This window comes from Sylvia atricapilla, chromosome 14 (genome assembly GCF_009819655.1).
Source record: "Sylvia atricapilla isolate bSylAtr1 chromosome 14, bSylAtr1.pri, whole genome shotgun sequence".
NCBI classification, from domain to species: Eukaryota; Metazoa; Chordata; class Aves; order Passeriformes; family Sylviidae; genus Sylvia; species Sylvia atricapilla.
This window is the reverse complement of record NC_089153.1, coordinates 2,986,573-3,003,272: the sequence shown is the minus strand read 5'-3', so window position 1 is coordinate 3,003,272 and position 16,700 is coordinate 2,986,573. Positions and strand designations below refer to the sequence as shown.

Genomic DNA, 16,700 nt, shown 5'->3' with positions numbered 1-16,700 from the left:
GGAGGCGTGTCCTTAGTTTTGATTGGCAGCTCCGCAACCCAATCACCGCTCGGGACAGACGGGTGTGTGACGGTGTCTCGCGCTGACGGAGTCCTTCAGAGGGGTTCGAAGGGTAGGCGGGCCCAGGGCATGCAGGAGCCAATCGAAAGGCGCCAGACGCCGTGCGTTGTGAGTGATGTGTCTTTCGACCAATCACGACCGTGATTCCTGGCTGCGCTTTGAGCGACAGCTCGCTTGCCCCACCAGCGCCCGCAGCTCATCCAAGGCATGTGATTGATGTCCCAGACAACCAATCATAGCTCGGAAAGTTCAGGAAGCGAGGCTGGACGAGAGGGGCGGGGCGGCGTACTCTTACCGCCTCGGCGTGCGCTCTCAGGGCAGCATGCTGGGAGCGCGTGACGCGCCCCTGAGTGGCAGGCACGGCTGCCAATAGCGCGCCGCCCTCGGCCGAGAGCGCCCAATAGACGCACGCGGAGCGGCGGGGGGGGGCGGCGCGGCGGCCGCGGCCGGGTAGGGTGTGAGAAGTTAGTGGCGCTGCCGCGGTGCCGTGAGGGGACGGAGACGGCCGGGCCCGGACCAGCGCGATGCTCACGGACGGCACCGCCGCCGCTGCCGCCGACGAGGAAATCGACTCGGTCGCGCCCCGCGCGCCGCCCGCCGCCGCCGAGCCGCCCGCCGCGGCCGGGCCCTCCCCGCTGGGCCTGCGGGCCGTGCGCCTCTTCGGGGAGGCCGGGCCCGGCGGGCCGGGAGGCCCCGGCGCGCCTGCGGCCGGTGAGGCCGCCCTCGACTTCAAGCTGGCGGCCGCCGTGCTGCGGAGCGGGGGAGGCGGCGGCTCCGGCAGCGACGAGGACGAGGTGTCCGAGGTGAGCGATCCTGGCCCGCCCTCCTTCCCCTCCGCCGCTTCCTGACAGGCCCGGCCGGGGCCCGCCCGCCCTCCCGCTCGCCGCGCCGGCCGCGCTGCACCCGCTCGTCCCGGGCCTCCCGCCGCCATGGGCGGGTCCCGGCGGCCCCGCACGGCAGCGCGGCCCGGGGCCGGGGAGGAGGCAGCGAGCGCGGGGGTCTCGCCCCGCCGCGCCTCCCGGCGGCCCCGGGGGAAGGACCGCGGGCGGCCGGGCCTTCTGCGCGCCGCGGCCGCGGAGCCGGGGTGAGGATGTGTCCTGACCTCAAGCAGCCCCTTCCACCTCGGAGCAGGTTTGGAGGGGGAGGCGAGATCCTGCACCCGACGGAGAACAAAGTGAAGCCGTCAGCCCCCACTATTGCTGCCCTGGACTCGGGGTTCCTAGACACGGATGAATTCCCGTAGATATAGCTATACACACACGCTTTTATGCAATAGGAACATTTCTTACCCAACAAAATGGAAGAGGGTAGTGGAGGTGTCTTCCTTTGATCTTCCAAACCTGCGGAGAGGTTTAAAGGGAGGGTGTGGAGGAGTGAGGGACGGGGGCCTTATCCCAACCCAAATGGAGCGTTGTTGGACCTGTTAACTGGCATTTAATGCTGCTTTATGTAGCCTAGGGAGAGAAGGTAAATGAAGGCTTTTATCTGTCACTGCCGCACCGAAGGGTGAATCTTCATTCCTTAGTAGTCTCTTAGCACAAGATGGGATCACAGCTGGATCACAGCCCTCCCAGAGTTTTAGTGCAAAGCAGGCTTTTTGCAGTTCTTTTGGGCTTCTGCAGGAAGAAGAAAATAGCCAAGGTAATACATACCATTTTTAATTTGGAGGCCAAGCCAGTGTACTTCAGGATGTGTCCTTGCTCCTTCTGGAGAGATGGAAGGGAAGGGAAGCCTGCACTCATCCTCCTGTGGCTAAATTTTTTGCATTCTGTTGATGCCTATCTTTCGTCCAGCCCTCCTAAAACCTGAGCAAGGTTTTACCTGAATAAAAAAGGTGATTAAACTGATGCAGACCTGCATTTCCATTTTGCTCACGACCACCTAAGCTACATTAGAAGTGGTGCTAACAGCAGGACGTTTAACCAAACTCAAAATCTAATGATCAGGCAGATGAGGCCCTTGATTATGAACATTCCTTGTGTGATTGGTGTCCTGGACATCCACATTCAGTCCTATATGGAATTAGGTGCTCCAGTCCATACCTGTTTGGGGGAACTGGAAGACCTACCAAAGGACACAAGTAATCCAGGAGTGCCTGCTCTCTAGGAGGTCTTTTATGTCACATTTCAATGTATCTTTGAAGATAACAAAGCAGTAGCTACTGGAAAATGAGGAGAAGTGGGCTGTATCAGGGTGTTTGTGGCTCTTTACAAGGTGAGCAGAGTCCTACTTTGAAAGCTTATCCTTTTTGAACCCACCCCATTATTTAAGGGATGTGAAGATTGGACAGCTAGGATGTTTACTAAGCACTCTTTTGACTAATAGCAAGTATTAAGAAAGACTGCCTATTATAAATAATGTGTCTGGGAGGTTGCCATTGAGGTCAAAAAAATAAAGGTTCCCAAACAGTTCTTAAAGCTAAATGATTTGTTTGAAAATCCTGGGAAAAATACAGAATAGAAGGAATTATTGGAATTGAAATATTTGCAAATTTTCAGCGCACATGGAGAGGAGGTGGGCTAATCTCAAATCTGAAATTGCCTGGGGGGTTCTTGTGGGTTGTGTTTCTGGTTGTGGAGAGTTACCTGGGGAAGAAGCCTGGCTGGGAAGAATGTGCCTTGGCTGGGAGCACCAAAGAGGAATTTTTTTTTCCATTTTTTTTTTTTCTCTGAGAACTAAAGAAGCACCTGTTGTCAGTGATGGGTGTTTCTCTTTGTTTCTTTTGTTTTCTTTTTTGAGCAAAGAGAAGGCAGTTAAGGTCCAGGGATGGAACAGTACAATTCTTGAACAGCGCTGCTTTGAGAAGCCAGTCAGTCACTGTTTGGACTGTGGTCTTGTGCCATGAGTCACTGATTTGGGTGTATGCCTTCAGCTATTACCAGTGGGTGGAATTAGTGAGAACTAAAAGGGAGAATTAAAAATGAAAAAAAAAAAAAAAAAGTTTTTGCCATGCTGCCTTGATCTGTTCTCTCTACTTTTCAAGCCATAAAAATAATGGTACAGTATTCTGTAGGCTCTGCTGCGTGTCTGCAGTGGTCTTTAGGTTTTGTATCCTTGTATTAGTCTGAGTATATTAGTTTAATATGCTAAAATAATTTGACTTGTCAAAATGGCAAATTAGTTAAAAAAGAAAATCATCAGGGAAGTGCAGGACAACGAGTGTAATGAAGCATTTATCTAGAGAACGAAAAGAGCAATATATTTTAACCTAACCTTTTTGGAAATATATTGCATTTCTTAGATCAGTACTTTACAGTGGAGAGTAGTGTCCCCATTTTACAGGTGAAGAGGGTGTGCCCTCTGGCTTGCAGAACTGGGAGAAAATCAAAGCCTTCTGGTTTCCCAGCTCAGTGCCTGCCCATGGTAGTGACCAGGCTCTTGGTTGGGAAACCAAGGACTTGAGTGGGTCCTGTACAGTTGAGTTGTATTATGTCCACAAGGTGAAATTTGAATGCAGCTGTGCAGAGTATTTTCTAGACTTACCAGTTAAAATTATCACATGCAAATAGAAACAATTGCAAGCTGAAGCATGTCTTTGGGCACGGAGGGACGAGGCCAGGAGGTTTGCGCTATTCCCGTGTAGAACTGGCTGCTGTGGATCTCTGGGTGCTCAGAGAAACTTCCACCGCTGGCTGCAGCCTGAGAAACGAGGTGGTTTTGACCTCAGTGCAAATAGTTGCTTAGTTGCCTTCTAAGCTTGATCAGGGTGTGAACACAGCCTGCAACTTGTTTAGAGTGAGATTTTTGGTGTGACTTTAAGTGTATTATTACCACTCCTTGTGAATTTTGCTGGCACTTAGAGTGGTGCCAAAGGCACAAGCATTAAACAGCGTCCTCCACCCTGGCTGTGAGGGCTGTAGGTCAAGGTGAAGGTGTGCTGGGAGGGCAGTGCTGATAAAGGCACGTCCGTGGGGTCTTTGGTGGCCACAGAAAGTGCAGATCCTCATGGACCCCTCTCCCAGCAGCAGAGTGTGGCAGCAGGGGTTGAAGCAGGCGATGGATGTGGCTGTGTTAGTGCTGGGCACGGTGCGTTTGCTGAGCTGTTGTAAATCAAGCAGCAGAAGCTGGCGGTGCCGACCAGGGGATCTGGGAGCTTGGTTCAGTGAGTGGCTTTTGGCAGTGAGTGTACAAATGTAGCAAATCTCTCATATTCTGTAATTCAGGGCTTTGGAGGCCTTCAATGACAACTGGAGCTCACCCAGCCCTTGGCTATGGAGTCAGCTCAGCTCTCGGCTTCTCTCTCCTGAGCTGCCTCCACCAGCTTGCCTTACTTAAGCCTGTACCTATTGCATAAGCCTCTGGGGATATTTATATAAAGCATAATTAAAAATCAGACATAACATACCTCCTACAAGGAGTAGGATGAGTAGTTGAATGGCATGCACTCCAGAGCAGTTCAGTACCTGGAGATTTTGTCTGGGGGCCCCCTTGCCCCTAATCTGAGGTCTCTTAATTTTTAAACTGGGTTTGAAATTCAGAGTAAATATGTAGTTTGTTTCAAATTAGCAGAGTTGTCTATCAAAGTCACTGCTGCATTGGTGAACCTCCCTAACATGGATCTGCTTTGTAAATGGTGTGCACAATGCATCTTTTGACTTCTGAGGTTAATGTAATGCTCAGACACTTGAATTTTCATTGTATTAGAAACAGTGTAAATAGCAGCATTTTCTTTGCCAAAAGGAGCAGAAATTCAAAAAGTGGGTGCAAATTCAGGTAGATGATATTGAGCAGAAAAGCCTTTTCTCTGAAAACTACAGGTTTCAGTTTAGCAGTTGATGTTTTTTCTTTTGACAAGTCTTTCAAAGTTGAGAAGGTAAGAGATGGAAGAAAATATAAAATTTTCTTCCAGGAATTATTCACTGGTTAGAAAACATGAAGGGATAACATGTTCAGGTTTCCAAAAGTATTGAGGTGACTCTTCAGGATGCAGAGAGTTAGTAGGGTATTCATTTATTCCCAGTCTGATTAGGCATCTGATTTCAGAAAACTCATGGTATCTCAGTAACTTTGCAAGTCTGGCCTGTGGTAACCAGAAACAAGCAGTGTAGTTATGGTTAATCCTATTCAAAAACATTTTATAGTGAACTGATTTCTAAGGTTTCTTGCAGAACTTGGGTCTCCCTTTAGTGCAGCTTGACCCAGTTAAGTGCATGACCTAAAATAAATGTCAGCAACTGTTTTCTAATGATAGGTGTAGAAAGTAAAGATGTGAAATACTACTGTATAATTACATAAATATGCAGTGCAACCCCTTGGTAAGGAGAGATTTGCCAAATTTAGCAGAACATCTATATTTAGGTACAAATTTGCACATAGGTTTCACCAGTCAACTAGTTAGTCTGGTGGGGGGTGGGAAGGGTTTGTTTGAGCATTAATGCTGAATCATGAGTTCTTGTGTTCTTGTGATTTAAATTGGGGCTACCCAGCTGCTCCCCTGTGGGCTTGATATTGGGCAGCTCTTCTGTCTCTTTTCCTTGCCTTGGAGGGTGCTGGAATCCAGCTGTAAGGACAGCTGGCTGGTGCCGTGGGGACATTGTCCTCTGCTCAGAGCTCAGACCATCCCTGCAGCATTCACTTGACAGAAGGGTCAGTGTGGAGGGAAGGAGAATACACAGCCACCCTTTTTTCTGTGCACACATGTGGCCTGGCCTTTAAAGCTGGGAGCAGTTCCAGGAGTGAATTGGGGTGTTTGTTGGAGTCCACAGCTGGGGCTCAGACCCTGCAGGTGAGGAGGCTGCAGAGCTTCAGTCTTAGTAGGTGATTTTGAGTGCTTGTAACACATATGAAGATTCCTTTAAAGTATTAAGCTGTTATTGGGGAGTAAAAAATGATTCTTGGATTTAAAACAGAGGCAAGTCTTGACTCACATGGAAAAAGGAACCTTAGGTTTCTTTCCCACTGAAAACTTCATGAAGCAAGAAAAATAGCACCTGCATCATGCCTGAGGACTCTTTGTGGCACTGTTGAAGGGAGGCTCTGAAGCCTCACTCCTCAGCAGGGTGCTTTCATTTGTCTCCTGCAGATGCTTTCTTCCCTAGAGGCAGCCCATGTGCCACACAAACCCCAGCCAGAGGCCCGGTGTAAACCTTATCTTCCTCGTGGGAATGGCCTTCTGCTGGAATGGGATCCTGTAAGCAAACCTCAGGAATCAGTGATTTGTGCAAGTGCTTGGGTAAATTTAGGACGTTTTTGAGCAGTGTCTGGCCTCAGAGGTTATCTCAAGTGGAAGCTTTCTCCCTGATTCCCTGTATGACCTTGGTCTATGATAAACTGAAGATTTCTTTAACTTTGAAATGATACAAATACTTCTCTTTGTAGCAACAGACTGCAGTAACAAGGTTGCAATCTTTATGTTTTAAACCCATGCTGCCTCTGACAAAGTGGCCTACTGGTGAATGAATACTTGGATTTAGGGATTAATTTAGTTCAGATGATATGCTATAGTTCTTAATATTCACAGATATATATTGTGATGAAATACAGATAGTTTGGGGGTTTTTTTCCCTCAAGAAATAGTTCTCACTTTTCATTGTGAAAGTGCAGAATTTTTATTTTACATGTTTTTGAGGAATGCTGAGCAAGTGAAATTTATGGAAATGCATCCTATTATAGGATAGTATCTTACTTTTACTCTTGCAATGCATTACTTAAGAATTTTTTCTTATGTAATGTTGATTGTTTGAAAGTTTTATAAAATACTAGAAAATTTTCTCAATTTTTGCGGTATTGTGTAACTTCTGCTCAAGTGCAGATAGAAAACACTTATTATGATAAAACATAAATAAAATAATTGGTCCTGTACTAGATCCTGTTACTTCTTTCCTGCTTTTTGTGAGATGAGACCCCTCACTCACTTTGTTCCTTTGCTTTCAAGAGGGAGTTGAGGTTTTTTTGTTTCAAAATCATTTTCCTCTTTAGCTCTTCCAAAGCATCCCAGAATGTGTAGGAAAAGTGCCATAGATGGAGAGGGGTTAGTTACAATTGAATTATGATGATGAGTTTGTCCAGATGCTGGTGGTAGCTGAGAAAAATGTGGCTGTCCCTTCTGGCCAGGAGAGCTTTTCAAAGGTATCTTCCTGCATTCCCATCCTGCAGGAAGAACATTTTCCCTAAGAAAAACCAAAAAAACAAAAAAAACCAAAACCAAAAAAAGGAGGATGTTTTACTGACTGGTGTGCAGTGGGCCAACAGAAAGTCGTCTCACATGTTTTTAACATTTCCTGTTTTAGCGTTTGGTTTTAGCTGGGTCCCTAAGTTATTCTCCCTTGCCTTTAGTAAAACATAGGGATTACTAATTAACTAAGATTTTCTTCTAGGAAAATCCCTAAACCTGTTGAACTTTTCCCTTTCCAAAATCATGAATTAATCTAACAATATCACATGGCAGGTAGGGATAAGTCAGTCATATTTCAATCCAAGGGAAGAGAAGAGATCAGCATTTAGGGCTGAACAATCTGCTCTCAAACTGAGATCCTCTGTCATGGTGACTTCTGAGCATCACCTCTGTGTGTGTTCCTCCACAGCCTGAAAGGGAGCCATGGGAAAAGGGAGTCTCATGTGGATATTTGGCATTTAGGATTCCTTAGGATAAATCCAACAGCTTAGATAAACGTCTCTCTTTTAATTGTTTTTATAAAATAGTTACATTTTTAAGCCCTTGTACTGCTACATCTTGACTTTTCAGTGGCTCACAGCTTAGCCGGGGCTCTCAGATAGTTTCTTTGAAATGACTAAGTGGTGTCTCAGGAGTTGCACTGGGGTTTCTGTTATTTGGCTGTAGGACAGCATGCACAGACCTGTTTAGCCAAGCCTTGGAAAGAATAGCTGCCACTAGCTTGGGCTCTGAGAGGGGCAGAAAGCCCAGGACGATTTTCAGCTTGCTATAAGCCTCTAGATAACTTAATTAGTCACTTTGGATGTTGAGATTCTGCTGTCTGAGATGTATAGGTTGGCCTGGAAACAGATTATTGAATTACTATTGTATTCAAGATCGACTTGTATGATTTTTTTTTCTATTTAGGCATTGTCCCCTTGGATTGAAAAGAGATCTTAAAAGGTCATTTCCAAGAAGGTGGCTTAGAATGCTTCCCATCTTTGTTGGGTGTGGGCTTTTACATCAGCAAACAAATGTGTCTATTCATCTTCTGTCTTAAAAGTTGTCTTCGCTTTATTTTAATGCCTGGGAATTAGTACTTGAGCAAGGACACCATCCTGAAAGCCCTGGCTGAATTGATGCAAGAATTCTGTTTTATATTCTAATAAATCAAATACTGAATTAGGCCAGCTGTTTCTTGGTTTGAGGTGAGGGAAGAGGAGGGCTCTTTCTGTGGGAATGTTAGATATAAAGAAAAGGTGAGGAGGGAATCCTAGAGCACGTGGGGAAGATGGGGCACCAAAAACATGATATAGAGTGGACTGAGATAAAATATGTGAAAATAAGGAGTGCTTACTGCAAGTGATGCTTACTTTAGTCAAGTTTCCTGGTCTCCATGCAAAGGTTTTCCTTGGAATAAAGTACATGTCAAGAATTGGCACTTGATTTACTGGGATTGATGTGAATTTTGAATAAGTTTCAGTTGTCAGTTCGAGTTCTGTACATGACAGCTCTTTGCTGCAAAAGATTGTTTAGTACATGGGGAAAATATAGTCATAATTATTTTTTATCAGACATTGAATATGTGATAGCTTCAGACTGGTTTTAACAGTTCTTTGGGTTTTTTTCAGTAGTTACTGAGATGAGTAAATCTTTCTTTTCTGTTATATAGAGAAACTTTGTAACATTGCCAGTTTCTTGTACTAAGGCGAGTCAACCTGTGTGTTCTGTGCTGTAATTCTGTGGGGGTTAACAGGGTGCAGTCATGCTGCTTATTGTTGTGAAACAGTGTTTTAATAAAAATAAATTGCAGTGCTCTTGTTTCTGGAAGATCCATAGATCAGACAGCTCTTTCCAGAGGCTTGTGATAGGATGTAGTTTGTAGTATTCAGAATTACTTAAATGGCATAGTGTCAGTTGTCTGCTTAAGAGAGAAATCAGGTAAATGGTTAAATTCACATGAACCATTTGACAGCTGCTTATCCAGTAGTGTCTGCTTATTGTTAAGGATAGATGCAAGAAAACTAAAAACCAGGATCAGCAATCTCTGGAAAGGAAGAGTAGTAGTATAAAACATTAATTCTCAGTTATTGTTTTATCTGCACGTTTCAAATAACAGCTGTAATTTTGAGAACTGACTGGTGACTTGGGGTGTCAGGCTTGAGACCCTGTGGTGAAATAGCCATGCAGATGTCAGTCCTTGCTCACTGCCTGCTGTCTCTCCCTTTGTTTTAGTCAGCCCGTGTGGTAACACATCAGGAACATTGAGTTTTGTGTATGGATGTTGGAGTCATGGCCCACACTGTGTGTGAGAGCCTTTCCTTTCCTGCAGCAACAAATTGTGAGCTTGTGTCCACCTGTATTTACACTGTATCTATAGCAGCGCCTGCAACATGAACCTGTGCTCTGAAATGAGCTCATCACTGCCCAGATCCTATAGCTGCTTGTTTCATCAGCTGGTAATTGCTTAATATCTATGGGAATAAAGGCTGTCCTTTAGGTAATCCTGCCTGCAGTCAGTCAGCTTCCTATTGCAATCAGGGCTAAACAGATTTGCACCCCTTCTCTGCCCACCCTCCCAGTCTAATGCCCTGCCGATGGAGCTGCTGCTGCAGGTGCTGAGCACTGACAGCTCCTTTTACAGGTGGAGCCATGGTCAGGTTTGTGGCCTCTCCCTGAGCTGAGATGGTCTAATGTCTTTTTGTTCCCAGAAGAATGATCTTCCTGCTTGTCAGACCCCTTTGTGAGTCCATGGAATTCAGTAAAGTGGTAGAGAATGACTTGTTTCCTCCCCCAAGTTTTCTCTCTTTTTGATGTGTTAGAGCGACCTATGAAAGTGTCTGACAGCCGCCTGACTTGTCACAAGGTGAGCAGTGGCTGGAAATGATGCTTCAGGTACTTTATTCTCCCCATTGAGGTGGTGATGGCCCTGAGCACCCTGTACCCCCCGGGCTGGCAGGAAACTGTGTAATCACGGCCTCCATAGTGCTGGACAATGCTCTCTTGGAGACTCACAGGTCATGGGGGCTGCCGTCTTCTTGGCCTGGAATTTTTGCTTTTTAATGAAAGAAAGTGTTTTCAGAAATTACGGCTCAAGCCAAACAGACTAGGTATGGTTTTATATAATTAATTATGTCTGAATTGATGTTCCCATTGATTCTATGTTGTTTCTAGGTACTGACTCTAGAGTACTTCCCTGAAATGTTTGTTTTCTTTCTGTAGCTTTGACATGCTGAGAAAGGACAGTGTCCCAAGACCCCACTGTACAGTTTTGTGAAAATAACCAGATTAGTGTGTGCTTTTTCCTCTTCCTTTACTCCTTCTTTTGAAACTGAAGTGGTTGTGCAGGAAGGCACCTTAAGCAGGTGCAAAAATGTTTGGCTGGGCTGGCAGGGGGAGAGTGTTGAAAAGTGCATTTTCTGGTAAATCAAACCCAGACCTTTTTGGTGGTATTAAGTCCACACCAAGGGGGTAGCGCCACCCTTACTTGTTGTTGGGGGCATCTAAGGGTGTCATGTCAGGGACAAAGTCCTTCACTTTGCTTTCTCCTTGGAATAATTATTTGTAATGGTTTAGATAGCTGACATCCTTTCTATGTGGAATTTAAAGGGATTTAATGTCAAATTTGAAAGACAAACTAATTCTCAATCTTAGTGCTATGTCCTATCACTATTCCCCAAAACCTTTAGAGCAGGACTGCAACTATTAATCCAATATTGGCATTCAGTTTAATAAAGGACATGACAACATAAACTGTTAGAGGTTGGGTTTATCAGAACAATCCACAAGAACTTTCTAGTGTGATCCTAATACAGCATTGCACATGTTGTTAATTATGGAGTGAAAATGTCCAAATGGAATTATAGAAGTAATTAGGAAGGGTTTTCTAACACAGAAGAGAAATTCAGGCGGTCATTTATTTGCATAAAAATTAGGAGTTTAGGAGTCTCTGTCAAGAACTTGGGTCCTCGTTGTTTTTATACATTTCACAAACAGATTAATGAGTATTGTTACCCCAAAAGAAGTATTCATGGTTCAAGTGGTTCCTGAAAAATACAAGTTCAAGGAAATAATTTAACAGTACCTTTCCCTTTTCTGTCAAGACTTTTTTTAAAGCCAGTCTTCCCTGGAGCACTAGTGTGGCACAAATGGAAGGGGACGGTAGAAGGAGTTGTCTCTGCTGCTGCCCTTGCCTGCAGGAGGAGAGAACGATGCTCTACAGCTTCCCAGGAAGCTTTTCCATCCTCTGTGGCCTGTCAGGAACAGGCTATTTGTGAGCAGGTCCAGGCTATTCTGGGAAAAGTACTTTGCAGTAGTGCAACATAAGGAAGATCAGTTTAGATTTAATATTAGAAATGTGTTGTAACCCTGCACGTCATTGTCCATCTCACCAGAATTACCAGTGTGAGTGGTGGTGTTGGTGCCTGCAAAGTCCCTCTGCATGCCCCTGACCTGCAGTAAACCCAGTCCTGGTGTTAACACACAGACACTGATGGAGCTGGGGCCACACGGCTGCCATGTCGCTGCTCTGGAGGGAGGAACCAGGGCTGTAACTGGATCTGCAGAGCTGCGAGGCTGCTGCGGTCCTTTGCACAACTCCAGGCAAAGTCCATGGCTGCACTGGACACACGGTGTGGTGAAGCCCTGCCCTCGAGTCCCATGCAGCTTCTTAGGTTTTGACTGGGAAGGTGAAATTGTTTTGGCAGTTAAAATAATATCTTGAGTCCATGTGTTCCTAATGAGCCTCCCTAAGATGCTTATTAACTGCCCAAAGCAGCTCGCAAAATAATCCAAAAATAGCACAGTGACTGGGTACTCTATCACTTTGCTGCAGATCTGATTAGGATAGAGCAGAGTGCCTAAATTTTGCCACATGAGCAGTGTATTATGTCTTCCAGGAATGCTAATGTGAAATATGTTTGGATTTTTTACTTGCTTGTTTTGATTTTTAATGAAGTTTTTTTGTTGTTTTTTAAAGCCAGATTTGTTTGGTATATTTGGGATAGTTTGATTTTTAAAAACAATTATTATTAGTATGTGATCATTGTAGGTCACTGCCATTCACAAGAGACATCTGATCAATTAGGTAATTTCTCACTAATTTATCACATCTTATAGTGATAAGATATCCAACTGTTCATTCTCTCTGGCTTTGTCTTAGTGTGTGAGAAACTGCATTGATTTACAGAAATGTCAGACGATCTGACTTGAGAATACATTGAAGTTTATTCTGGGAGACTGGCGGTGGTGCAACTATTTTAACATTTTGCATATGGATTTTCAGTATTATCACACTCAAGTTATATTTGTATTGTGAGTATGTTATTAAGCTCTTAGTAAAAATCAAAACAAAACCTAAAAATTGATGCTAAACGTGCAGTAATAATGAAAGCATCTGCCTTCTGTGATACAAAACTATGATGAAAATATTGTATATGAAGCAAGAGTTTTTGTGAGATTTTAAATGTGCAAGGTGTCTGGAAGTACAGGTGCTGATGTAAAGAAGAGCTGAAAGGCAGGAAGAGTTAAAAAGAGTGGTGAAAAGAGCAGGCTGCACCACTACTACCCAACTTGTATTCTTAAGTAAAAACCATGTGTGCAATTTACTCTAATTAGTAGTGTTTGCACAATCACGGTTAAAAAGACAGACTTGTTTAGAGGTTCCTGTAAGCAAAATGTATTCCCTGTCGGGGGGAGAGAGGTTCCTTGCAGGCTGAGTATTAGTGAATGGTGAATTAACACTGATTTAGGTTTGACAGGTGGATTGTTGCTTGTAATACTCAGTAAATATATCCCGGTGAGTTTGGGCTGGCAGCAGTCAGGAAGAAAATGGTCCACATTTTTCCCAAAGTGTCAAAACCATGAAGTTTTAGAATTTGCAGCAGGCCAGCTTCTGGCAGGTTGCTGCAGGGCTGCTGTGCTTCCCTTGGCTGAGGATCGCCTGCCTCTTCCCAAGGCTGAGCCCTGAGGCCTGCCAGGAGCCACTGAGGGTTTCTGCAGTGTTTGTTGTTCTCAAGTGCAGTTGCTTCAGTGGTAGGTGACATTTTTACTCCTTTTGCTATGTCCTCAAAAGGCAGGACTGCTGTTAAATGGAGTGATGTAGTTGACAAAGAAAAATGTCCATGAGCATCTAATAAAATTTCTTATATCTAGTTATTGGCTGTGTATAATGACTGGTCATGGACACACAGTGGGGAATTTCTGCCCTTCACCAGATCACATAAATATGTTGCAATAGGAATAATATTTCCATTGTATTAATGCTTTCTGTAGTCATGTGGGGACAAAAAAAAAAGAAAAACCCTGAAGTACTCCTGTAGGTAAGGGTGAATTTTCCCAGAAGTCAGTTTTGCATCGAGCTCATGAAAGCAGGAGTCCTTAAGCTGGCTGTGGACTAACCTGGAATTTGAGTTCTGCTGAGGGGGCTCTTCCTGTGGGGATGCATTTTGCTGTGAGTTGTAAATAGCTCTCCTTTGTTTGTAGTACAAATGTGACACGGGTTTAGGCCACTAATTTTCTGCTTGTTTAATCCTCAATTCTTTCTTTACAATTGACAGTTTCTTATTTTAGGATCATTGTTTGGACTAACCTAGAGCTCTTGCTTCTCTGAGCACCAAATCAGAGCCTGCTGCCTTACCTTTAATATTTCTGTCTGGCACACAAGATCTACTATCAGAAAGCTGGCCAGGATCACAAATATCAACTGAGATGTGGGCTTCGTGTTCCATCTTCCTGAAAAGTCATACTTGCTCCCTGATTCCGATTTTATTCCAATGTTAGCATTTCCCTGGCACACAGGGCTGGCTTGGACACCAGGGGATAGTGTTACAGCCATTTGCATATCAAAAAGGGGAAGAAATGAAGGAACCCAAGTTGCACTTGAATAGCAGTGCTCACTGCTGCTCCCAGATCCTGTTAACATTGTTCACACAATGGAGCACTTAATGAATTTGCAGATGGCCTGATTTGATTTTTTTTTTTAAAGTATAAATTTTCCTTTTCCAGGGGAAATGAGGTGGTAGTATTCTGCTGGGGTGAATAAAATAGGGAAGTATTTAAGGGAAAACTGAGAAAGGAAGATGAGACTGGGGCTGTTACTGGCTGAGTAACAGGAATGTTGTTTCTACAGCAGGTCTAAGGCACCAATAGTGTTGGTACAGATAACAGGCAACATCTAATTATGAAATAGTGGTTTTGTCTTGAAATATTACTGAAAATAGAGGGAATTATGTTTGAGCTTGGGAGATTCTGAAATGTAGCTGTGCTCTCATTAGAGTGTGAGTCAGGTATCCTCCTTGTTTACTCTGGCGAGCTGTCATAAAACTGCAGTGTGTTATGTTGAGTAATTCCGTGGACTTGTGTTTGGAGGTCATGTGGGGCACTGGTGGGACAGCATTATTGCTGCTCAGCTGGAATACCTGCCTGCTTAATCGTTCTGCAGATCTGTTCTTGTCCAGAAAGCAGAGCACACTGGGGTGCTGCCGAGTGCCAGCTTGGAGACAGATGTTTTGGTGTTGAGTTTGGTCAACTCTCGTGTTCCTGCTCAAAACCAACAGAATCTTTGTGCTACCTCCATTGAAATGACTTTTAAAAGAGAAGTGAAAGGCATCTCGGGAACACATTCCATCTTTCCCTGGCACTCAGATAGGTCCAGCTGTACCAAAATCATTACTGGTGGCTTTTGTTAATAACATGGTAGATGAACTGGTGGCAAAGATGTTACAGCCTCTTGTAGCTGCTCGCTTGGGTGGTTAGCTGTGCAACATGCATAACACTTATTCAGTATTTAATCTGAGTTGACCTTGCCATCTTTAAGGTGTTTTAAATTGTAATTTTTGCAAAATTTTTTTATGTGAGTTTTTTTTCTTTTGTGATTTAAACTACCTTTTCAGTGAGTTGACCAGATGTTTTTTGTAGTTTTGTTCTATGTTTTCGGCAGTTAAAAACACAATTATGATAGCACAGTTAGATTATTTTCGTGGGATTTTTTTTGGGGGGGGTAATATTTTAGATTTACTTTAAAACTTCAAAAATGCTAACATTGTTTTTCTCACTTGGCAAACAGGTTGAATCATTTATTTTGGACCAAGAAGATCTTGATAACCCAGTACTTAAGACGACATCGGAGTTATTCTTATCGAGTGCTGCAGAAGGTGCAGACTTGAGAACTGTGGATCCAGAAACACAAGCAAGACTAGAAGCCTTACTGGAGGCAGCAGGTACTTTCCTTGTGTAGTTCTTTTTCTGAACCTGACTTGTACACTGATATGGCAGCACATAAATTTTGACACTAGAGCAATGTTCAGGAGTCTGGGAATTTCCCATAATGAGCAGAACGTGGGAAGGAAGCTCATAACTCTTCAAAGTGTTGCAGGTTGCTTGGTCCACTCTTTCTGTGCATACAAAGTTAGAAAAATTAATTTGAATTAAATGGTATTTCATTGACTTGATTACATATGTTACCAGAGGGAGAATTAATGGAGAGAGAATAGAAGGAAGTAGACTTGCTAAAAGTAGACTTGCTTTTTTTTCCTGCTTCTTTGGTCAATATGTAATTATTAAGTCTACCCCAGGAATTTACAGGTAAAATACTTTTTTTTTTTCTGTTTTAACTTTCACAAAAGCATTTTCACATTCTGTAGTTCTGAGGTATCACTGTTGGGAAATACACATTAAACATTCCTGTTTTGGAGCCAGACCTGATGATAGAGTTGCCTCTACATTTATTAGCTTAAGAATGAAAGCTTGACTAATTCAAATCCTCCTATAATTTGTGACTGAGGTGTTTGTAATGGATTTGGAAATTATTTGTTAGTTTCAAAATTCCGAGGACAAAAAGATATAAAACCCCTGCTTTGAAACAAATCCCATTTGATTATCATAGGTGCATACACAGACTTGTAGTGATGTTTTGGTTTGAAATTGGAGTTTTCAGACCTTACTTTGGAACACTTAAAGAGCTACATAAAATAGCACTTATTTGCAGGTGTTTACAGTCTTAAAGGAGAATTTTATTCTGAGGAAGCAAAAGGGGCAGGGATTTGGGTTCTCTTTGCATTTTGGATTTGAAAAAACTTAAAGCACAGCTCAGCTTTTGTCAGCAGGATGTTGCAGCAGCCCATCAGCTGTAACTCATGGGGACCAAACTTTGTTTTGTGGGGAACACAGGCTGTTCCTGAGATACTCCATGCACTAAGGGAATTCGAATAATTCAGTCCCTTTATAAGTGCTTTTAAAAATGAAAATCAGTTCCTCTTATATACCTGGTGGCTGCTGTGTCCCAAAGCCTATTTCTGGCTTTATAAATTGCCAGATCTGGCTGGTGTTGTGCTCGCAGGGATCTCACAGAATTTGAAATATCCGCGAGGTACCTTTGCTGCTTGTAACACCTGTGAGAATGCTGTCTTCAGATTTCTAAGCAGTAGTTGGGCATTTGTCCCCAGGATTAGATAATTTGATTTTTAGCTGAGGTTTCCATGTCTTGGTTTTCCCAAGTATGTGAACAGAGCAGAAGCAATCTGGGAAGAAGAGCAAATCAAAAAAGGAG

General features: G+C 43.8%; 1 protein-coding gene across 9 annotated transcripts in view; it reads left to right on the top strand.

The window, feature by feature from the left end:
- The first annotated feature begins 507 nt into the window (after nucleotides 1-507).
- Nucleotides 508-16,700, top strand: part of ANKHD1 (ankyrin repeat and KH domain containing 1) — a 99,451-nt gene continuing 83,258 nt past the window's right edge. For 6 of the 9 annotated variants that reach the window (XM_066328912.1, XM_066328911.1, XM_066328908.1 and 3 more), the window contains exons 1-2: nucleotides 545-863; nucleotides 15,219-15,372. In XM_066328912.1, coding sequence (XP_066185009.1) covers nucleotides 585-863; nucleotides 15,219-15,372 — 433 coding nt within the window. In that variant the 5' untranslated portion in view covers nucleotides 545-584. Of the gene's footprint in view, nucleotides 864-15,218; nucleotides 15,373-16,700 lie in introns of all 9 variants that reach the window. The other 3 variants (XM_066328916.1, XM_066328909.1, XM_066328914.1) reach the window with 3 other exon arrangements.